The sequence below is a fragment of the Carex rostrata genome, chromosome 24 (genome assembly GCF_964058835.1).
Source record: "Carex rostrata chromosome 24, lpCarRost1.2, whole genome shotgun sequence".
Classification (NCBI taxonomy): Eukaryota; Viridiplantae; Streptophyta; class Magnoliopsida; order Poales; family Cyperaceae; genus Carex; species Carex rostrata.
The window spans coordinates 1,074,724-1,099,039 of NC_135941.1; the positions used below are offsets into that span (position 1 = coordinate 1,074,724).

Here is a 24,316-nt window from a genome sequence, read left to right on the forward strand (position 1 = left end):
ACAGGATCGTATTATTTAAGCGTATAATTTCACCTGTTTTTTTCCCTACTTCTAGGGTTACATTGCTCAAAATGTGATTATGAACTAGCAAGCTGCAACAAATACAAGGGGTATATTTATAGATTAGAATTGACAAGATGAAAAAAAATTGTTATGGACTTGTAGTCTGGGATGAAATTCATATCACCTAAAGGTAAACTATTTTTGTTTAGGTTCGAACCGTCCAATTAGAATTCATGCGAATACTAAAGAGGCCCCATGTATTTCACTTCGAGCCGAATTGATCCGGATTTTAATCGGACGATCCGAATCTAAACAGAAATATTATGTTACCTCAGAGGATGTAGTCACGCTTAAATTTGTTTGTTGTTAAATCGAAAACATATTAATTTAGAGTAAAACTTTTCCGAGATCAATAAACTCTACCTACATCAATCAATAATTGCTAGAGATCCTAGGCCTAATCATCTAGCAAAAAGCCCAAGCCCAAGTCAAAAGCCGCCAGTCATTATCAGAAAAGACTCCGAAGTCAACTTGCCTGGCCCCACTATCCTGTTCCCTCCAGTGTCTAAATCCTCCACTCGGTGCGCACAACCACTGTGGAATAAAACTGACATCTCGGTCCCACATAGTCTATACATTTAGTCCTATCTCCTATGAATAACATCACTGTCAACAATAATATCACACGGTGTTGAGATTCGGTAAACTCCACAGAGAACCAGGATTGACCCCTCCCGCCCTGTAGTCAATATCATTGACTCTGAGGTAACAGAATGTTGCTGTTTAGATCTGGACTGTCAAATCAGACTCCTGGCCAATCGGGCCCGAGGTGGACCTGCGGAAAGCACGGGATCCCTTTAATATTCTTGAGGATTCTGATCGGACGGTCCACATATAAACAGAAATATTGTATTACCTCAGAGGATATGAATTCCCCTCCTTTCTGAAACGCCTCTATTTCTTCCTCCTCCTTCCATCAGTTCTAATTGTGTACACAGTACACAGGACCACAGTGGAGATGCCCGATCAAGAGTCGATGCGGTTCCTCCACCCATCTGTTCGCGAAAGCACCAGGATTCTCTGCGACGATCGAGTTCTGATCGATCAATGCTGTTCTCTCTCCATGAGAGCGCATGTCTCTACCGAGACGACCTCACCTTACCACGTTCACTCTCTATCACACCCCTATCCTTGCTCGATAATTTCTTTTCCGGGATCTTGGGTGGCTGATGAGTGGGTCCCTGTTGATAGGCCTCCGTTTGGCGATGCTGAGGTGGACCCCACAGTCTTCCCCTCTCTTAGGAGTGTCGGCAGTGGCGTGGTAGCGCGAGCTAACGCTGCTTTTCTCTCTTCCTTTCAGAGGCTGCTTATCTGTTCTTCACTTCAATCACTGGTACAAAATACTCTGCTTTTTTCTTGGTACTAAATTCAATACCAGTAATAGTTATCTTCTTTTGACAAGTGCAAATTTCTTGGATTGCAGGTTTCTAAAACTATGTTAGAAGGGAAAAGAATAATCTTTACTGGTCACTCTTCAGGAGGTGCACTAGCAATCCTAGCCTCAACATGGCTCCTCGAAAATTGCACCAAATCAAGCACACCTAAACTACTGTACCCAATTTGCATCACCTTTGGTTCCCCCCTCGTTGGAGACAGTACCTTCAATCATGCATTGGAAAGGGAAGGCTGGTCCCACAATTTCTTACACTTTGTCATGTCAATTGATATCGTCCCGAGAATTATGTTAACCCCTCTTTCCTCCTACAAAGAAGAAATTCAGACTGTTTTAAGTCTTTTATCGCCAAATGCATCTAATTTCGGCCATGAAATTATTCAGAGGTCAAACGTGCCATCCTTTTACAAAACAGTGTTAAAAAATGGCTTGTCTATCTCTAGCCATCAGGCCTGTGTGTTCATGGGGTGTACCAATTCCTTGCTAGGGACCCTTAGTTCATTTGTGGATCTTTCTCCGTACCGGCCTTCTGGCACTTGGGTTTTTTGTACCAGTGAGGGACAGTTGATTGTGATGCAAAACTCTGATGCTGTTTTCCAGGTTTTGTTTTACCTCATGCAATTGAACCCGCAAGAGCAGTTATCACAGGTGGCTTATAGGAGTTTAAATGAGCACTGGCAGTATGACTCAAAGTTGAAAGAGTGGATAGTGCAAAATGGAGAGGTCATTTCATTACTTGGTGCAGAGATTGCCAATGGATTGGATCTTGGAAGCCTTAAACTGGTAAGCATCTTACGAATATGGTAATTGGTGTTCTGTTGAGAATAATTTGTTGTTGTTCTCGATTTCCTTGGAGATTCTTTTTGGTTATCAGTTTGTTACCTTTCATATGCACATTGATGTCACATATGTACTTTGTAATAATGATCAATGATATTTTAAGGCAACTTGTGGATTTCTATACCAAAAACAGCAGTCTGCTAGGCCAGTACAGAAAAAGGAATGTTTCCATTTTCTATATGTCAAGACATTGTGTTTGTAGAGTTTAACACTGCTGAAGCTTTAATTCTGCCTTATATATGGTTTAGATTGGGAGGAGATTGTTTATATTTTCAGAATATTTGTGTCTACTATGTATAATTTGTCAGTTTATACTTGATGGACAAACCGCATTTTCCATATACAAATAAGGGAATTATTGGCTAATAAACTTGGCACCTCTTATTTGACCTTTTTGGGTGTTTGGTTTTCCTTCTGTTGTTTCTAATTCTGGACTTAAAAAATATTTAAGAAAATTAACATTGCCGGAAAGAAGTCAGTACTAAATGTAGCTTATGAAACATGAGCAAATAAAGAGTTTTTTTTTTATGTCTTATATGCAGGGAAAAGAAGCCAGGCTCCGCCTTCTTGCCGCCATACATTTAGAGAAACAGAGACTGTCTAACCAAACTAAGATAGATCAAAACAGTTCGAAAATCAGGCTTGCACTCCACTTCCTCAACCAATACAAATCCACATGCGAATTACGCGGCATTAGTTACTACGACTCATTCAAGCAACAGAGAAATGTAGAGGACTTCAATGCCAATGTCAAGAGATTGGAGTTAGCTGGGCTCTGGGATGAAATAGTAGAGATGCTTAGGAGAAGAGAGTTGCCGGACTGCTTTGAGGGGCGTGCAGAATGGGTCAGTTTGGGGACTGCTTATCGCCACCTTGTTGAGCCTTTGGATATTGCCAACTATTATAGGCACTCCAAGAATGAAGACACTGGTTCATACTTGCTCAAAGGCCGGCCACGACGGTACAGGTAGTGTAAAATTCTACTTAATTTATCTCTTTGATATTTTCCATAAAACTTATAAAAGCGAGTGAAGCTATGGTACTATGCATAGCTCATAATGGTCTGTACTATGGATCAATATCTTTGTTTTCAAAGCCAGACAATCGATCTGAACCATTCAACATGATCTCTATATGAAAATGTACCAGACTAAGTTTCATGTTTTTTAGAATTTTTTTAGAATTTTTTTAGATAGGTAGAAAATCACTTATTTTGAATGGTCTAGAATCTTTAGATCAAGTGATATCCTACCAATCTAAAAAAATAGTAAAAAGATTCTAAAAAATGTAAAGTTTGATCTACAAGTACATTTTTGTATGCATAACATGTTGAATGATTCATATCGACCGTAGGAACTTTTAAAATGGAGATATTGATCCATAGTACGGGACCAATATGCGGTATGCCTCACTCTATAAAAGCAGTTGGTCCTAGTTATATACTGCACAAATAGGAACTGATCAATAAGAGCTACAGGTACACTCAAAGGTGGCATGAGCAGGCTCAGAGGATGGAAGTGGGGTCCAGTTCGGAGTCATGCTTCTGGGCTATTGTGGAGGAGCTTCAATTTGACATGGGTAACAACAAGGCATACATGGATGTGAGAGAGAGGCTGTTAAAGCTAGAATCAGACATGGTGAACTGGTACAATTTGGGAACCTTGGGTCGAGATGTGTTCTTGAGCAGGTCTCCTTTTGTTGTATGGTGGAAGACTCTCCCGGACCATCACAAGTCAGGATCTTGTATTGCGAACATGATAAACGGGGATGTTGGTGTTGTCAAGATATGAATTAGGTGCTAATTTTGATATGCATCTCAGATTGAAATGTTTTTCTCAGAAATATGTTTCTCTAGCCGGCCTATCTCTACTTCCTCTCTCTGGTGCATCTTGGAAAGTCTATATTTGATATTACGCAGAATATAGAAATTGTATTATGATATTAGATATTCTTCTATAAGAATATGTTGTAATTCATGTATATATACTCTGGATATTGTCTTTGTGTAATATAATAATACATTCAGAAATCTCTTTGCTATTCCTCTATTTTCTGGGTGGTGTATCTTTTTTTCTTTTTCTTTTTTTTATTAAAGGGTCTCAGTACATGCATTTAGCATTAAATGTTATTCTCGAGATGATTCAGGCTATATTCTTTCAAGGGGACAGAACTAGAAATTTTAGACTAGAAGCGCTGAAATGTAAATTGCAAAAATTTAGATTTCCTGTAATGATCTTCAGGGTATGTTATGTTGAGGGATGGAACTAAAAATTTAGATTGAGAGTGCAAAAAAGTAAAATATTAAAAAAAAAAATTTGGTATGTTATGAGTAAAACTCAAGTCTACAGCCTACACAATTACAATATGAAATTCTAATCAATAGGCTACGAACACATATTTGATCTATTATGAGAGGAACGGGATTATATAAAAATTAAAAACAAAATTCAATTATATTTTAATATATGTAATAAAAAAAATTAAAACTATAAGGGTGGTTAACCACTCTTTGAGTTGCATTAAGATTCGTGTATGTCTGTTGTCATGTATCTGATTATGAGCTATCACTTTGCCTAATTACAGAACCAATTCTAACATGTCATGTTCCAAAACACATATTATAAAGGTTTGCTTTTGTTATTTGGAATTGAAAAATCACATTATTAATGTACAAACATTATTGCCATGGTGTCACCAAACAAATTGTAAGTAAATCCCTCTGTTATCAATATTATTTTTGACATGTAAAATGTTTAATTTGAAAATAACAAAAAATCATTTTAGTTCTGGCATGATTTGGTCCTGCTCTTTTTATTTGTAGTATTTAAAAAAAAATCCATAGCTAGATTGATGGATATAAAAGAAATCATTTTAGTTCTTGCCTAGATTTGACTAGATTGATGGATACAAAAAAAAAATTATAATATGAGAATCTAAAGAGTTGAAAAAAAAATATAATATACTTTAGAAATAAAATATAAAAACAAATGTTGTTATACCCATTAAATCTCCGTTAACTTTATGAAAATTACTTATTTCCCGCTAAAAACAAATAATTATTCTCATTTTTCCTCTCTTTAATCTAAATTTAAACTTTTATCATGATTACGACAACCCAATTTTTAACCTTTAAAACTTTCATTTGATTTTAAACTTGTAAACAAATAACCCAACTTTTTTAACTAACTAAACTTGCACATTAGCATTCAACATTTGATTGATTATTATGTAAAAAAATATTGATCGTAGTTGGGCAGTAATAATGTGTTTGTTTGAAAAGAAGAATAAATTAGTCCTTTCATTTTAAAATAAAAAATTAATAATAAGATCAAATAAAAGTTTAAAATTAGATTAAAGAAAGGTTATTTGTTTTTTTGTGAGGACATAAGCAATTTTCAAGTTTTGATAGAAGATTAAATATATATATATATTTTTAGTAAAGGTTGGAGGTCAAGTTATCTAACTATTCAATATTCACAAGGGATATAATGAACTTTGCTCCTTTTCTTGAGAAAATGAGAACCCTCATATTCTCCAATCAGAACCATTTAAAATCGATCAAACGACTTCAATTACATCTGATTTGATTTAATAGATTATATTGATATAAAAAAAAATGAAATTGAAGCCATTTGGTCAATTTTGAACGGTTCGGATTGGAGAATAGAAGGGTCCTCATTTTCTCAAGAAAAGGAGCAGATTGGTTTCCCACAAGGGATTGTCCATTTTGGGTTTTGAACCTGCAACCTTTCACACAGAAAGTATTGTCTTTGCCACTAGATCAAAGGTTGGTTTTAAAAGATTAAATATTTAAAAGTTTTTTATGAATATAACAACAATTACTCTAATTTAAAATGAGAAAATAAAAAAATTAATATTTTAATGAAATAATAGGCAATTTAAATATTTCAACAATTCAGTCAAGTCTCCCTGAAATATAAATAAATTTGAAGGGTTCTTTAAAATATAGTATAATTTTGTCATCGGATGACTCTCCGCAGAGTACAAAAGATCCACTGCCAAGCTTTCAAAAAAAAAAAAAAAATACAAAGATCTAAAAGCCCAGCGGAACTGTGGAAAGATATGAATTCGTATCCTCTGAGATATCTCAAACTTTGCGTGACTTTATGGAAAATTCCAATCGTTTAAATACGCTCTGCACGAATCTCAAAGCACACATAATACTGACCCCTACATCACCCCCGAATAGGCACCGGACACGTCGGTCACGCAAAAGTTGAGATATCTCAGAGGATATGAACTCGGAAAGATATTTTGATCCTTGTGACCACAAAGGATGAACACGTATCCTCTGCATTAACTCAAGAGGGAATCTTTTGAGTTTATGCATCTCAACCGTCTGATTTTAAATGGAACAAACATGACTGTCTGATTTTAACTCGTGGGTCTTTAATATTAGTGCGAATCTACTCCACACGGATTTTTAAGCCAATCGGATGGTTCTGATGCATTAACTCAAAAGATTCCCTTTTGAGTTAATGCAGAGGATACGAATTCACACAGAATGGCATCGCCGAATGATCGGACGGATGAGATTGATCCAAGAATTTGCATCTCTGTTGCCGCATTTAACCCTCCTTGGTCCATACATTTGTTAAAAAGAAAACCTCTATATATGCAATCTAATTAATTATTTCCTTGCAAAATCGCATAATTACATTTTAGCTATCAAATGCATGCGGTTTGCGAGGGGCACAGTAAATTTTAAAATTATATTCTTCTTTGAGTTGCTTGTGAATTTTCACAAAAAAATTGAACACTGAAATGATCATTTATATGAATTTTTTTTATAAACTATAATTAGAAAAAAGATTTTTATGAAACCAACATGATTATTTTTTTTTTACAAAAATCATAAGAACCGAAATGACATTTCGGTCCCGAAATTTTTTTTTTTAAAACCGAAATGGCAATTCGGTCCCAGGTATTTGTACAATTTTTCAACGTATTTTTTTCTCGAAATCTATGAAAACAACTGGGACCGAAATACTATTTCAGTTCTTATGATTTTGTAAAAAAAAAATAATAATAATCACGTTGGTTTCATAATTTTTTTTTCTAATTATGGTTCATAAAAAAAAGTTCCATTTATACATATCTGATGCTAAAATTAAGAGCACGCTATTTATGTTTGTCCATATGCAGGGATAAAATTAAAAAAAAAAGAGAGAGAGAGAGATTGAATGAATAAGTAATTCATCAAATTATGGACAAATAATAATAATAATAATAATACATCGGTAAGTTTTTTTTTTCTCGTACAAGTTATACAGGTGTCGTGTTTGAAATAAGAAATCCAATGGACCAAATGTTGGTGGCTCATGTAATTAAGATGGATCTGATAGATACAAGATCGTATGTTTAAGCTAACAATAAGAATAAATATACTGAGTTGAGTTTACAAAAAATTTAAAAGAGATTATATTTGTAGCTGACTTGAAGAAGGTGGAATTGGTAAATTAATTCTCTTTTTCATTTTTCATATCAAATATTTGATTCAGTAAAGTTACGCAAGAAGCCTAGAAAGTTCCATCTAATCCCACCGGCCAAACATAAAACCTGGTCGGGTTAATTTCGTAATTACCAATTTCGGATTTTAAGCAATAAACCCTGTTCATGCGATTACAAAAGCTGACGACTGGGACCCCTTTAAACAGGTGGGATTCTGTCCAAAGGGAGTCGGACAAAAGCCTTAAAGAGCGAATTTTAAAGCAGATCGGATGGTTTATATCCGACTTTGAACGAAGTTTGTCCAAAGGGATTTGGACAAAACCAAATTGGCTGTGAAACACCCGAGTGTAATTTCAGCTAGACGAAGCCACAAAACGAGGAGGAATAGAAACTAAACCAAAATCTCTGGTTATCTCATATTTGTTTTGTCCGTTCGCTCTCTTCTTCTCTAGCTAACTGCTTTCTAGGGTTTCAAATCAGAGAAACAAATAACAAACAGATAGATCGATGGGTTACGACGCCATGGCTTCAGCTCCCGCCTCCGTTCCTCGCGACCTCGCTAAGAAGAAGCGGGTAAGAAGATAACCTATGTTGTTATTGTTCTTCGTTAGACGTGTTGTTGATGGATTTTTTGAAATTTTGGGGGAATTGATTGATTGATTCGTTCGATTTTTGTTTAAATCTCAGGTGAATCGTACTGCAAAACTAAAGCAATGCAAGTTGGATGCCCGCCGAGAGCAGTGGCTCTCTCAAGGTACGTTCAGATCCCATATGGCGGTTTTTCAATGCAATCGAATTTGGATTGGGGAAGAAATAGAGGGATATTTGAAAACCTAATCTGTGAACTCTGTGCCTGAATCAGAACTTAATTCTAATTGATGACTCAAAGGCTAGGACTTGAAACACCAAGTTCCAGTTCAAGTTTCCAATTTTTTTTTTTTTGATTCTTTACTAAATAGTAAATACATATTATGTTTATATAATTTGCCTCAATGGCAGGTCTGGTTATATACTTTGGTTCCAATTCTGTTACTTTTTTTTTTGCTGGGCCTGTCTTAATTAAAATTTGTGATCAAATATTTCAGTAAACAAAGATTCCAAGGGCAGTGGATCTCTCACTACAACATCACCTCCACCAAACCCACTGTTACCTCAGGTGAAAAAAACCAAATTAAAGAAAAGAGAAAAAAGGGATCAAAGCAGTGAATCTGTTTTTCTTCATGAGATGAGTGATTCAGATACCCCATCTCAATGCCCCAGTCCTCATACCTCAAGCAATGGCCGGCCAATCAGCAGCAGTAGCAGCATCGGGTGCAGTTCCCGAAGCGTAAGTGATCCTGACGAAGAAGAAACAAATCACAGAGAAGAGGAGGAAGAAGAAGAGAATGATGTGTTAGACGATTGGGAGGCTGTTGCTGATGCACTCTCCTCTTCTCCAAACGACCAAGACATCAAATTTTCTAGCCCGATCAAAAACCTAACTGAACCTGCAGTTTGCCGTGTCACTTCGCAAGTTGATTCAGCTGCTGTTCAAATGACCCAGCCGGTGCGTGCTACACCAAGAGCGTGGAGACCTGATGATGCGTTTCGGCCACAAAGCTTGCCTAGCATTTCAAAGCAACTGAGTTTTCCGTCCATGAACTGTCACTATGGGGTCAGTGATCAGAAGGGGATTCTCTCGCTTCCTTCTTCTTGCCCAATTTGTTACGAAGATTTGGATCCTACAGACTCGAGCTTTCTTCCCTGTTTGTGTGGGTTCCGCCTTTGTCTCTTCTGTCACAAGAGGATTCTAGAAGCTGACGCAAGGTGTCCCGGTTGCCGCAAGAAGTATGAGAATGTACCCGGTGGTACGCCGGTTGAGGCGAATGAATCCATTAACCCGCATCCGATGTGGGCAGCCCGGCTATCGCGTTCTTGTAGTGTAAATTCTAGATTCTAGAGTACTGGTACGCAGGTCGGGTAGACTGTTGTTTTACTATGTGTCATCGTTATCCTAGCTTGTATGTGTGGATGCTTTTGTGAGATATATATATATATATAATATCAGGTGTTGAGTTTCTAATGGTCTCCGAGGACTTTATGTGTCGCTTGAGAGTGCTGCTTGCATGAAACTGTCACGCATGTTTTGTCGCAGACTGATTTCATTTTGTTCATAGTTTGTGCTTATATATCCTAGTTACATCCATTAAGGTTTGTCAAATGTGTCTTGAAATTCTCACACTATTTTTGTTTCTCTAAAGAATAATCTTAGCTTGTATTTTACTGTTTTAAGTATTTGGATGCATGGGGTATATATTGCCAGACTCTGTTCGAGGTATGTTCTACATTTGGTATTTTATAAATCAGCGCTTTAATTTTCTTGCTTAAAATTACATCTTAATTCAATTTCTCACAATTTATCTCTTGCTTTTGTGACTTATAATTGACATATCAGACTAGGTTTGGTGACAGGTGCTGAACCAGCAAATGTACTGACAATAATGGTACGCATCTCAGTGTTACCCATGCTTCAATGTACCAGTTTATATCATACCTTTTTGTTCAGGTTTACAGTGTAATAATCTCTATGCACAATTAAGAAGAATATCAATAAACATGATATAAATCTTTACTATGTACTTGTTGTGGCTTAACACTTGAAAGTCCTACTGTTTGGTTTGAAATAGTGGAACCAATCTGTTGGTTAGGGATTACCAGTATCTTACTGTGTGCAGATATTTGATCTCTTTGTTGCCATTTTTGGACATGTACCAACTGGAATTTGAAATGTTAATAGGAAAAGCTGTTGGATGAATTGTGCTAGTATTCTGTTCTCCAAAAGGCATATGAGTTTTGATATTTATTGAAGAAAAAAAAATAAAAGAAGTGTGAACAACTTTATTTATCTATGTAGAATATTATTTATCAGGTTATCTTCAGTATGCTGACAAAAAACAATTCAAACGGGATCAATCCCGGAATTAGGAATCTACTTGATACATCACTTATTAAAAAATAGAAAGAACTAAATCAAAATGTTTAACTTAAATTTTAATTAGTCTGCGGTACTCAAAAATGATTTTATGAAAAGTAAACTACTGTTAATTTAGATAATCAAACTAACAAACCAAGAGTATGACATCAGACAAGCAACCTGAACAAGATGTCGATTCAGGATAGTGTCACACATGTTTTGTGTTCTCTACTCACTGAGTATCATTCCCAGGGGTGGAACTAGAAATTGAGATTAGAGCTGGATGAATAAGAACTAGAAATTGAGATTAGGATGGAACTAGAAATTGAGATTAGGAGAGCTGGATGAATAAATTTTATGTAATTTTAAATTGAGATTAGGAGAGCTGGATGAATAAATTTTATGTAATTTTATTTTATGAAGGAAGCTATTAGTAATATTTTATTTTAGAATACATCAATGCACCTTAGACAACTTGAACCGTGGATTAATGCACCTCAGACAACTTGAACTGACCTAAATCCATATTTAAAATTAAGTTTGATTCATTATAATCTCGCCAAGTACTTCGAATGATTAAATCTTAATTTCAATTTGTGAAATGAGCAATGTAAATTTGAGTTGGTAATTCTAATTGACATATGTAATCCTATCATTGTATCATTTGAATCTTTAATGCTTTGAATTGCATGTTTCGAAGTCTTGATTTTTCAACTTAACCGTGGCCTCGCTCTCTTTTGCACTTTCCAAGAAAGAAGTGTATGATTAATTTCAATTTGCTTCTCAATTTATTTTAAAATCATATGTTGATACTTTTTAATTTCAATTTGGTTGTTAATTTATTTTAATTATGTATTGCTATTTTTAATTTCAAGTTGGTTATCAATTTATTTTAAAATTATGTGCTGTCAGTGCTGATATTTTAATTAAGATGTCGTTTTTTCTCATTATATAATGTTGTTTTTAATTATATTATACTATATTAAATTTATTTTAATCAAGATTGCATGTAAATAATGTTAAAAAAAAATAAACAATGATTCAAATCACAAACTCCAACCAAACAAAAATAATTTAAACCTATCAAAATCACAAACTTTAACCAGACAAAAAAATATTTTTTAAAACATTAATTGATGTGTGTCAAAACGACACCAAAGCTATGCTGATTAGCAGAGAAATATTAGACTTGAGCAAAAAATTGACAAGCTGTGCAAGATCCTCACCTAGGTAAAGAATTTAACAGAGCAGTTTCAACTTCATACAACACATCGACTATAGACTCGATACAGTATTGCATGTGATTCGTGGATTGCATTAAGCCGGAGTTGCCCTGTAAATGGCTCTGCAAAAACTAAAAATCGCCCGTCATTTTTATTTGTTGCGTTTTATAAATCTAAAACTCTCTAACAAAAATACTAAAAGTTCGTTTATATTCAACACATGATTAAATTAAATAATAATCTTTACTTGCGTGGATCATATTTTATTTGGGAAGGCTCTAAAATATATACATAGTTACATTATTTCAAAACCCAATTCGTGACAAAATTTTTAAAATAAAATAAATTTATCAGTAGGCCGAACTTAACAAGAAAATTTATTTAAAATAGTTTCTATGAGCATTTTTTAATTAAAATAGAGCTGTATCTTTTCTGAGGACCATGAATGCTGGAAAAAAAAAACCTTTCAGGTCCCTTGGGCAAAATTTAAATATTTATTTAAGGATATTTTATTTGCATGTAGTTGTCAAATGTTTATATATTTCTTTTTTGTAGGGTTGAATGTTTATGTATTTTCATCGCACCGTGTTTCTTTATGTATTAAGGAAGTCAATATTTTTTTCAGTTCTAGAATCAGCAATTACGTACACATAAGTTTGGATCGTGACTTTCAAAGTTCAAACCTTTGTTTTTTTTTTTGGGTTAATAGTCCGCAAGCACAGCAATTGAGTTACATCAAATTTTCTTACATCCGAGTCCAGAAACTAACAGAAATTAAATGATTAGGTATAATTGAAAACTTAAGCCAAATTCCAATTTTTGAAAACAAGTGAAGTATGATGAATTCATATCACCTGAGGTAACATAAATTTTGAGTTTAGGTCTGAACTATTCGATATGTTTTGACATAGATATTAAAAGAATCATGTACATTTTATTTGGGATCGGATTGGTATAGATTCTAATCGAACGGAACAAATCTAAACACAAATATTATGCTACCTTTGAGGATACAGACTTTTAGGGTATGTTTGGTTGGAGTGATAATAAACTATTTTTGGAGCAAGGCTATTCATAATAACTTGTTTTATGTTTGATTGGAGTTGAATAACTAGAATAGAGAATTCAAGTTTTTTATTTTATTAGAATAGTCTATTTTTATAGAAAATCTGATTTAGCTATTCTAATAAGACAAATAACAAAAAAAAACTATTCTAGCTATTTTTATTTTACAATCAAATATATCCTTGAGTATGATCCTCAATAGCCAGAACTAAGGAGTTCAGATCCAGTCCATTACTGCATGAGATAGAAGAAGATCTGAAATTTTAAACAAACGCAAGTTTTGATAGAAAATTTTGATTTTAGTGAATGATTATTTTTTTGAAAAACTCATAAAAAGATCTACAATTTATTCTCAAGTAAAAGTGTCTTTGAATTTCAATGCTAAAAATTATTATTTAGTATTTAGATGAAGTTCCTAATCCTCAATAATTATTTATTATTCTTTTATTTTAATTATAAACAATCTGTTTGATGAATTTAATTTGACAACAACCAACGTTCTAAATTTAATTACTAATATTTTAATTATTTTAAAATATTTTTTTTCTCTGTCCACGCATATATAATCTACGCATTAACTATAAATGACACGTAGACAAAGACTGTGCATTGCAAAAGAGTGCACAAATATGGTACGTGTTTAAGGAGTAAGGCTACGGTGCTATGGGTTGCATAGAGGGCTACGGTGCTACAGCTCAATATTTGAGTTTTCAAAATTCTAACGGTCGATTTAAACCATTCATCTTGTTCTCCATATTAATATGTGTTTGGAGATCAAATTTTACATTTTTTTTGAAATTTTTTTACTATTGTTTTAGATAGGTAGAAAATTAAATATCTAAATGGTGCAGAATTTTTTAGATCAAGTGATTTTCTACCTATTTAAAAAAGTAATAAAAAATTTCTAAAAAATGTAAAATTTTGTCTCCAAACACATATTAATATGGAGAACAAGATGAATGGTTCGGATCGACTATTAGGATTTTAAAAACTCAAATATTGAGCCGTAGTACCGTAGCACTCTATGCAACTCATAGCACCGTAGCTTTACTCGTGTTTAAGACAGACAATACTTGTGTTCTGATAACATAATTTTTTTTTTTTCAAATTACTAATTCTATGAAATTTTAATATTTTAAATAATAAATACAAATAATCTCTCAACTGCGCACTGAACAAAATAAAAAAACAAATTATTCAAATAATTAAATTTTTTCTGTTTAGCCCCTGCACTTAGTCATATCAAATTTGTAAATTCCAACGCATTTGCTTCTCCCATCTGCTCAGTGAATCCATATCTCTGAGGTAACATAATATTTTTGATTGAATCAAGACCGTTCGATTGGAATCCGGGCCAATCCGGCTCGGGGTGAAACGCACGGGACCACCTTAATAGTCGTGCGGATTCTGATTGGACGGTCTAGACCCAAACAGAAATATTCTGTTACCTTAGGTGATACAAATTCTCTGATCTTGCTATAGAACCCTTTCCTTTTCGCCGTCCTTTCCTTCCTTCCCCCATTCAAACTCTTTTGAATAGAGAGAAGAGAACTCGACGAGCGGAGTTCTCAGTTTCTCCATCTTCAAACGAATCTACAGATCGATTTCTCTTGGCGCTTAGATCCATAAGATCTGGTTAGTAATGGAGGCGATCGAGGAGTTGTCTCAGCTATCTGAGTCCATGTTGCAAGCGTCGGCGCTTCTAGCCGATGAGGATGTCGACGAACCTTCTGCTAAGAAGAGAACCTCTACTTTTCTTAACGTAGTTGCTCTAGGCAACGTCGTAAGTTCGTTACTTCATTTGTTTTTCTTTTTACTCTAATTTTAGGATGTGTGATAGGAGAGAGAGAAAACATTTCTTTTTTGGTAAATCCTCTTTAGAGCTGACTGTGTAGCACATATCTTAGTTTTCTAGTAAATTTGAGAAAAACATGCTAGGTTACGAAAAAAAAAAAAAAAAAAAAAAAAAAAAAAAAAATATTGCAAATCACTAAGCAGTTACGAGCAAGTGTGTTAAAATGGTTTGGGTATGACTAGGCTTGCCGGGGGGGGGGGGGGATTTTGGAATTTGTATCCCCTGAGATATCTCAAACTTTGGGTTGATCTGTGGAAAATCCGGACCGATCAAAATCTTTCTGTGCGAATCTCAAAGCACAGCAATACTGACCCCCTCTGCATTCTAAATAGGCACTGTAAAAAAATTGGTCTGGCTCGATAAACTGAGAATTGAACTTGAAATTTTGCCTCTGGCTTGCCAGCCAAATGAGGCGCAACATTGCAGCGCACAACAGACTGAAGAATGTGAACCCTATACAAATTCAAAGTTGTCTAGGGTTCATCCTCATTTGAATAATTTTTACAGGGTTCACATTTTTACATGAGTTATCCCTGAATAAAGTTTTTCCATGTAATTGTGCAGGGAGCTGGTAAATCTGCTTCATTGAACAGCTTGATTGGACATCCAGTGCTGGTATGGTTTACATTTTCCAACAATATATTTTTTTAATACTGTTATTATATTAATTGGGATTAATGTCATAAAGCATTATGTTAATTCTGAATAGCCTACTGGAGAGAACGGTGCGACTCGGGCTCCAATCTGCATAGATTTACAAAGAGATAGTTCCCTTAGTAGCAGAGCAATTGTATTGCAAATAGACAACAAATCGCAGCAAGTTTCTGCAAGTGAGATATCTCTCTGTTTCTCTATCCTGGTTTTTTTTTTTTAATTTTTAAGTATCGTTGGTTGAGCTTGTTCAAATTAGAAAAATTGTGTTTATTCAGGTGCTCTTAGACATTCTCTACAAGATAGGCTGAGTAAGGCTTCAGGGACCTCAAGAGGCAGATCTGATGAAATATTCTTGAAGTTACGCACTAGTACAGGTTCATTATCCACGCTTTTTAGCACTGCATTTTTCATTACTTATTTTTCATTTCACATTTTGTTATTATGCATTAAAAATGGAATTGAACTTAAAATACTTGTAGTCTGTTTATATTAGACATATGTGCTCATTTAAAGTATATATTAGCAAACATCTGTTGTTGACTTGTTACCATGACATATGATTTCTTTTTTTTATTTCAAATTTAAGTGATGATCCATTTGTATATTTCCCAACAACAAGTTTAACTTACACATCTTTTATTCCTAATTTTCAGCTCCACCATTAAAATTGATCGATTTGCCAGGGCTAGACCAGCGGGCAATGGATGAATCAGTGGTTAGTAATTCACTAGTTATCTTGCTATTGTTATATCTTTTCATCTAGATAATCCAGAGATGTGAAATAGCATAGTGGAATACTCTTATTCTCATTTATGATAAAAGAGGAGGGTTCCTATGCCTCCATTTTTTGTGCCTCCATTATGCCTCATTTTTAAAACTCTAATAACTTAAAATTTAAAACTCAAATGTTACAATAAAACCATTAGATATGATCTATATAATTTTGTCAATGCCTGTGTAAATGATTACGACATTTTAACTTTGTTTTGATTGGTATCAAGACCTTACAAAAATACATTGATGTGGATAATTTCTGGACATTGATTTTTGAACTTACCGGTTCATGTAAAATAAAATCCGAAAATGATATTTTTTTATGTGAATGTGGAGAATGATGTAGATCAAATATCATATAAATTTTAGAATTTTTTTAATTAGAAAATTAGAAAAGGGAGGCATGCGCATAAAATGGAGGCATTTGAACCCTCATGATAAAATCTGTCTGTAAAACTTTGCATACTATAACTTCTTAATCATTATGATATTCTTTGTTATCTTGATTGTTATTCCATATTTTAGTTTGGGGAATATGCTGCCCGTAATGATGCCATATTACTAGTCATCATTGCTGCCTCACAAGCACCCGAAGTTGGTTCATCCAAGGCTCTTAGGACAGCAAAGGAGCTAGACCCTGAAGGTAAATTTCTACTCCATTATGTATTCTGTTCAATGTCATTATATTAGTCGTTTATCATACTTCTGAAGTAGCATATTCGCTCTCTTTCTTTACTCTCATTTTATTAGTCATTTGTAGAAACTATCCAGTAGACATGGACCATACATTACTGTAAGCACAGCCTATGTAAAATTTGGGCACAGTATATCTGAATCACAAGGGAGAATACAAGTTTGCACAAAACAATTTACACAAATGTGATAAGCTGTATTTCGAACCCGGGACAGGCATAATTTTGAATTATGGGGGTCAACCATAGAATTTTCTTTTGCCTGAGAAGAGTATGTTGGTGTATTTAAAATAAAGCATATAACCAGAAGGATTTGGGGATAATATAGCGATCAATTGACCCCATTCTGTACAAGTGAATCCGCCCCTGTTTTAGCCATCACTTATTTCTCTCTTGTCATAGGAACAAGAACAATCGGTGTTATAAGCAAGGTCGATCAGGCATCAGGGGAACCAAAAAGTCTAGCTGCAGTTCAGGCGCTACTCTCGGGCCAGGGCCCACGAAGCGCAGCAGAGATGCCGTGGGTTGCTTTGATTGGTCAGTCCGTTGCGCTTGCATCAGCACAAGCGGGGTCTGTCGGATCTGATAACTCACTTGAAACTGCTTGGCGTGCTGAGACTGAGAGTCTCAAGTCAATTCTAACTGGTGCTCCACAAAGCAAGCTTGGTAGGGTTGCCTTGGTTGAAACACTGGCAAAGCAGATAAGGAGTCGGATGAAAGTCAGGCTACCTAACATTCTTAACGGGTAATATTAATATGATAATCTGAACTACAGTCAATCATATTTGAAATTTTTATTGTTTTGTAAATGTTCTTTTGTTCTTTTTAAAATTACAGGCTTCAGGGTAAGACTCAGATGGTGCAAGATGAGTTGGTTCGTCTGGGCGAACAAATGGTAGACAGTTCTGAAGGAACTAGGGCTATTGCTCTTGAGCTTTGCCGTGAATTCGAGGATAAGTTTCTTGCTCATATTGCTCTTGGTGAGGTCAGTCATCTCATTTGCTATGGACACTTCCAATTTAATAGGACTTGACTAGGGCATGCTGGCATGCACTTGTATATTGTGTGTGAGTGTGTGTGTGTGTGTTGGGGTGGGCTCCTTTCCTTGTATCTTTCCAAAGAGAAGATTGTAGTGAGATAATATGACTCCAGTTGTGCTTGTTTTAAATAAGAACTACTTTAATAATCCTATGAAAATTACAAATGCAGGGTGCTGGTTGGAAAATTGTTGCCAGTTTTGAGGGAAATTTTCCCAACAGGATCAAGCAAATCCCGTTGGACCGGCATTTTGATATTAACAACGTTAAAAGGGTAAGCAAACTTTAAATTGTTTTAGGCTTGATATATATTAGTTTAATTTGTTGTTTCACAATTAAATTTTCGACTTTTTGTTGACTAGATTGTTCTAGAAGCTGATGGTTATCAACCATACCTGATATCACCGGAGAAGGGTCTGAGGTCCTTGATTAAAATTGTTCTTGAACTAGCAAAGGATCCTTCCCGTATGTGTGTAGAAGAGGTACTGTGTCTTTATATCATCTTTCCTGCAGCAAGTTTTAAGCTGATGTATGTTTTTTGAATTTTGTAGTAGCATAAGGAAATTATGTCTTGTTGGAATTGTTTTGGTATAATTAGTTATGAATTTTGCTCTCAGGTACACCGTGTACTAATTGATATAGTATCTGCTGCGGCAAATGCTACATCAGGACTCAGTAGATACCCCCCATTCAAGCGAGAGGCAAGTGTTTCTTCTTAATTTTGTTGACAAGTAGTGTTATTTTGCTTTATCTTCAATTGTATGTTTTCCTGGTTAGATCATTGCACTTGCAACGTCTGCCCTGGATAAATTCAAAATTGAGGCAACTAAGATGGTGGTTGCATTAGTTGATATGGAGCGTGCATTTGTCCCTCCCCAGCATTTCATACGATTACTTCAGAGGAGGTCTATTGCTTTCACTTTTCCTTTGATATCATACTTCCAAAATATGTGACTCCGATTGGGTTTCATTTGTACCCTAAAGGCTTGGTTGTTGTTGTATCATACTTCCAAAATACTTAATTAACATTATTGGCGAATGTTGAATACTTATATGTACCAGTCTTGTCTGAATTGTACTAGTATGGTGTACCATGCACACATCTAAGAAAGCACAGACAAGTGGGTGTGATATATATAGCTTGATGAATGACCAACAAATACATTACTTGATGAGCAGATTTTTCTTTGCAGGATGGAAAGACAAAGGCGTGAGGAAGAGATAAAAACTAAATCAACATCTAACAGAGTTCGTACAGCTACTGTCAATATAAAATTGATTCAGTTTATCTTCTTCTTTTTTGCATGACAACTCTCTTATCTAATCTGTAGGCACCAAGCCCTCAAGCAGGTGACGGTAGTTCAAAATCATCAAAGGACAAGGAGAAAGATAAGGAAAAGGATAAGTCTACTAAAGAGAAATCAAACTTACAAGTTGCTGGGAATGCTGGTGAAATTACTGCTGGTATGAATCAATCAGCGTTGATCATTCCTTTATCGTGCTAGAAGGATTAATTTTTATGCTCTCTTTATTGAATTTCTTTTTTCCAACACTATGAGAAGCTCAAATTTGGTTTGCTTGTTTTTATGTTGTAAGGCTACTTTCTGAAAAAGAAAACAAAGTCAAATGGATGGAGCAGGCGCTGGTTTGTTCTTAATGAGAAAAATGGCAAGGTTGGTGATGTTGTCCTTCTATTCTGATTATTAATTTATTATCATTGGGATGCCTATTCTTATTCCGATGAACTAAATCTTAAATGACATTTTTTTAAAATACAGCTTGGATATACGATTAGCAGGGAGGAAACACATTTCCGTGCAGTCATTACATTAGAGGTATTTTTTATACTTCATCTGTTCTGCCCTTGGGGATATCTGTATTTGCTAATCTCCAGGTGCTTTGTTATTTTTTTCACTGTAGTCTATAATATTATATATTATGTATGATTTAGGATTGCATTATTGAAGATGCTGATGAGAACGAAGGTCCAATGAAGGATTCAAAAAAGGAATCGAAGAAGGATAAGGACAAGTCAAATGGACCAAAAGCAAACACACTGGCTTTCAAACTTACTCACCGTGTTCAATATAAAACAGTTTTGAAGAGTAAGTAAATCAGCCCCTCACTCTTATCTTGTGTCTGTCTGTTAAAAAGACTTGCAATATTTTCTTATTGTTTTGTTCTATTTATATATGCAGCTCATAGTTCAATTGTGATCAAGGCCGAGAGTATGGCTGATAAAATTGAGATGACAGAAAAGATAAGGAATATAATAGAGAGCAGAAGCGGTGGCCCTTCAAAGGGTCCTGATGGGGGCCTCGGCAAGCAGAGTTTCTCAGATGGTGCTCTTGTAAGTTACCACTTCAAAGTAAAAAAAAGTTCTACTTGTTTTACTTCCATCTCCTTGACATGATTACGTGATCTTCATGCTTGAAACCTGTGAAGTTGCAGTGTCGCCTGTATTACATATACTCAAATACTTGGGGATGAAACACTTGAAATAGGGGTGTCAATACCCTTTTATCCATTTACCTGACCTGTATCGTATTTAATAAGACGGGTACGGCTAAGTTTTTTTTTTGTTAACTTATTGGGTACGGATAAGGGTATGAAAGTGCTTCCACCTGACCTGTTTCGTACCTGTTGACACCCCTAATTTGAAATGAGTTTGAGTAGGGTGCATTTTGTAAGTGCAAGCATGACTAATTAATTCTTGTTGCTCACATTTGGTTCTTTCAACTGGGAAAGGATACTATGGCTAGAAGGCCTGCAGATCCTGAAGAAGAGCTTAGATGGATGTCTCAGGAAGTTCGCGGTTATGTAGAGGCTGTTTTGAACAGTCTTGCTGCCAATGTTCCCAAGGTATACAAGTGCATAAACAATCTTTATTTTAAATCTGAACCGTTCAACATGATATTTATATGGAAATCTACTTGTAGATCGAATTTTACATTTTTTACAAAAAAATTTGACATATTTTTAGATAAGTAGAAAATTGCTTGATCAAAACATTCTAGACCATTAAAAAGTAGTGATTTTCTACCTATCTGAAAGAATAGTAAAAAAATTCTAAAAAATGAAAATTTTAGTCTACAGGTACATTTTCATATGTAGATCATGTTGAATGGTTCAGATTGACTGTTTGAACTTTGAAAACGAAAATATTGATCCATAGTACGGACCAATCCACACTATGCGTAGTACCATAGCCTCACTCAAAGTAGTTGTATTGAAGTGTATAAATGGTTTTGTGCAGGCTGTTGTGCTTTGTCAAGTGGAGAAGGCAAAGGAAGATATGCTAAACCAATTGTACAGCTCAGTAAGGTGGGTCATTGTTTGATGTTTAGCAGTTTTTATGCAGATTTTTGTGAACTCAAAAAAGGCAAAGGATGGGAATTTATTTGATACTGTTGAGTCTGACATCAGTAAATGACATTTAATGCTTCCGACTCTTTTTCTTTGTTGCCAGTTCACAAAGCAATGACAAAATCGAACAACTAATTCAAGAGGATCAAAATGTGAAGCGCCGCAGGGAGAGGTATCAGAAACAATCGTCCCTACTCTCCAAACTTACACGTCAGCTCAGCATTCATGATAACCGTGCTTCTCTTGCTGATTCCAACTGGTCTAATGGCTCCACTGCTTCAGGCAAGCTTATTAATATTTCCATAAAAAACCCATGTTTTCCAGAGGTGGTTTATGGTGCTTTGGGAAGTAAAGAAGTTGTTTTACTTCCTGCCTATATCTTCATTTTAAAAGTTCAAACAGTCTATTTGGAACTGTTCAACATGATCTCCATATTAATGTGTTTGCAGACAAAATTTTACATTTTTTTGGAAATTTTTACTATTTTTTTGGATTATTTGAAAATCATTTTTTTTTTTAGAAAATTGTCTCCAAGCACATTTTAATACGGAGATCATCTCAAACGGTTCATACCAACCTTTTAGACTTTAAAATTGCAAGTATGGGCGGGAAGTAAAACTGGGACTTAATTCCCACAACACTGTAAGCCCACCTCATGTTCTCCAACTGCAATGCACACTTCCAAAATGAATTATTTTTTATACCCAAATTTTCATTTGGTATTGAATTACAGAAACCAGCCCAAGGACACCGGGCCAGAGCCAATCAGGTGGTGCTGATGATTGGAGATCCGCATTTGACGGGGCAGCTAACGGGCCCACAGATATTTCGAGTTCAAGTGGAGAATCAAGATCTCGCAGTGCGAGCAGTGGCCGCAGCCGTCGTCCCAATGACTCATCTCAGAACGGTGATCTCAGCATGAGCAGCAGCCGTCGTACTCCCAACCGGATGCCGCCTCCACCTCCTCCGAGATATTAGGTCATAATATTGCATTATATTTGAGGTTTTACTCTACTGATGCACGACCTAGTAGGAGTTGCCAATGATTTTTTTTTTTTTTTAAAAAAAAATGGAGGATGAGCTGCGGATCATTGGCTGCCTACTGATTTTTTAGGATGAGTAATTTCTCTATATTTGCTATGATGCTTAATTTAGATAGGTGTACACAGCCATACTGTAGGGTCCCAATTCGTGCCGATATCAATGTATATATATGTGTGTGTACACCCCGATTTTTTTGACTGTTGGGAAATTGGAATTCGTGTATAGGATTTGAAGATTGGTCTGATGTTCGATTTTGGGATCAGATTTTTGCCTCAAATTTTTTTGCTCTTATTGATGGATGGCTGTTTGTATGTTCTGATGTGTTTTTTCGGTGCTTGTTCTTCATGATTTGGATGCCAGATTTTGATGGGAAACCGTATTTAGTTTCTTAATATTGATTCAAGTTATCAGCTGAGAGACTAAAATGGGTAAAGACGGTCATGGTTTGAGCAATCCATGTATTAAATGAACCATGGATCATTGTTATCATATGATCATGATGTGTATGTACATACACGGGCTAGGCTACTATGACATTGGTGTTATTTGAAATTAAATAACACCAACTTTTAAACTCTTAGATCTGCCTTGAGATTCGTACAAAATAAAGTGCTTGAACAGTAAAAGCGGATATTACGAATCTCAAGGCAGATCTAAGGGTTTAAAAGTTGGTGTTATTTAATTTCAAATAACACCAATGTCATAGTAGCCTAACTCTACATACACATATACTTATTTTTTCAGATGTATAATTTCTCATTGCTAGGGTGAGGTGATGATAACTTGTCATGTTTATATTGCCACCTTTAATGAGTGAAGCCACACCCTGTTCTCAATTCTTAATAATCAACTATTACAATACATTTTTGTTTAAATGATCTTAAATAGTAAGGTTTTGTTTTCTTTTTTAAATAGTAACGGGTATGGACTTCTACTTGCTTGTCTGAATCGAAGGCCCAAGCTGAATCAAATAGTGGTTTAAGCTGTGTAGATGCTTTTGAGAGCCCTTGGCAGTCCGTGTAGAAAACACATGAGGTGATGCCCATTGTTGATACCTTCTCCATACTCCATGGCTTCTACCAATGCTCTAGCCTCCGACTGTGCTGGGATGCAAGCCATTATATCGGCCGGCCGGTATTCAATAAGTCACCCCCTCTGATATTTTATGGTGATACTTGTGAGATCTCAACAGCATTTGGTTCATAGATAATAGTAGTGTTGCAGGACACCGTATTCGCTTCTTCAAGTAGATTGCCTACATGCCTTCACAGAGAAAAAAAAAAACTAATAATAATTATCAAGACATGGTTTACTGGACTGAAATTATTATTTCAATAATAAAATAAATAAATAATGATGAATCCGATAGGTATAGATAAGATTCTTTCTTCATTAGTGTATCAAGTACAAGTGAGAATATAGGTAAAAACTATTTTTATACACGTTACCTTATTACTTTATAGGATAATTGTTAATAACAAAATTATATATGGAGATATAATTATATGGGGATGAGACATGAGATATAGTTTTATTCATGACCGAAATATATATGATACATCATAAGTCTAATTTATTTTTTTGTAATCTATTTTCCAACCGTTGATTCAAAATTCCTATGAGACAACTTAAAAAGTTTTATATGATTATGTACTTTATCAAATTTACACCAGACAAATTAGTGGTATTCATTATTCATTATTCATTATTTTCTTCAATTCTCTTGCTTTCAAAATTTTATTGGAAGCACAAATCGGGGTATGAGTGGCACCCTTTTATCCATTTATCTGACTCCGAACCGTAATTACTAAAACAGGTACATATAATTTTTTTTTTTAGCTGATATGGGTAGGGGTAATTTTTTTTTTTTTTGTCTGTAAATTTA

General features: G+C 35.0%; 3 protein-coding genes across 3 annotated transcripts; all 3 read left to right on the forward strand.

Annotated features, from left to right (window-relative positions):
* Window positions 1–943: 943 nt before the first annotated feature.
* LOC144575637 (protein EDS1L-like) lies at window positions 944–4,340 on the forward strand. Its single transcript, XM_078325845.1, has 4 exons — window positions 944–1,396; window positions 1,487–2,239; window positions 2,839–3,263; window positions 3,774–4,340. The coding sequence occupies exons 1-4, from the start codon at window positions 1,022–1,024 to the stop codon at window positions 4,084–4,086; spliced, it is 1,866 nt and encodes a 621-aa protein (XP_078181971.1). The 5' UTR covers window positions 944–1,021; the 3' UTR covers window positions 4,087–4,340.
* A 3,806-nt stretch (window positions 4,341–8,146) lies between these two features.
* Window positions 8,147–10,025, forward strand: LOC144575962 (uncharacterized). Its single transcript, XM_078326234.1, has 3 exons — window positions 8,147–8,341; window positions 8,456–8,522; window positions 8,854–10,025. Exons 1-3 carry the CDS (start codon window positions 8,276–8,278, stop codon window positions 9,705–9,707), a joined length of 987 nt encoding a protein of 328 aa, XP_078182360.1. The 5' UTR covers window positions 8,147–8,275; the 3' UTR covers window positions 9,708–10,025.
* Window positions 10,026–14,484: 4,459 nt separating this feature from the next.
* On the forward strand, window positions 14,485–22,743 carry LOC144575963 (dynamin-2A-like). Its single transcript, XM_078326235.1, has 22 exons — window positions 14,485–14,792; window positions 15,429–15,479; window positions 15,574–15,694; window positions 15,794–15,892; window positions 16,172–16,233; window positions 16,818–16,935; window positions 17,387–17,729; window positions 17,822–17,969; window positions 18,194–18,295; window positions 18,384–18,503; window positions 18,639–18,722; window positions 18,799–18,926; window positions 19,215–19,269; window positions 19,353–19,485; window positions 19,618–19,694; window positions 19,800–19,856; window positions 19,973–20,126; window positions 20,220–20,371; window positions 20,770–20,883; window positions 21,278–21,345; window positions 21,491–21,669; window positions 22,121–22,743. The coding sequence occupies exons 1-22, from the start codon at window positions 14,652–14,654 to the stop codon at window positions 22,363–22,365; spliced, it is 2,751 nt and encodes a 916-aa protein (XP_078182361.1). The 5' UTR covers window positions 14,485–14,651; the 3' UTR covers window positions 22,366–22,743.
* The last annotated feature ends 1,573 nt before the right edge of the window (window positions 22,744–24,316 follow it).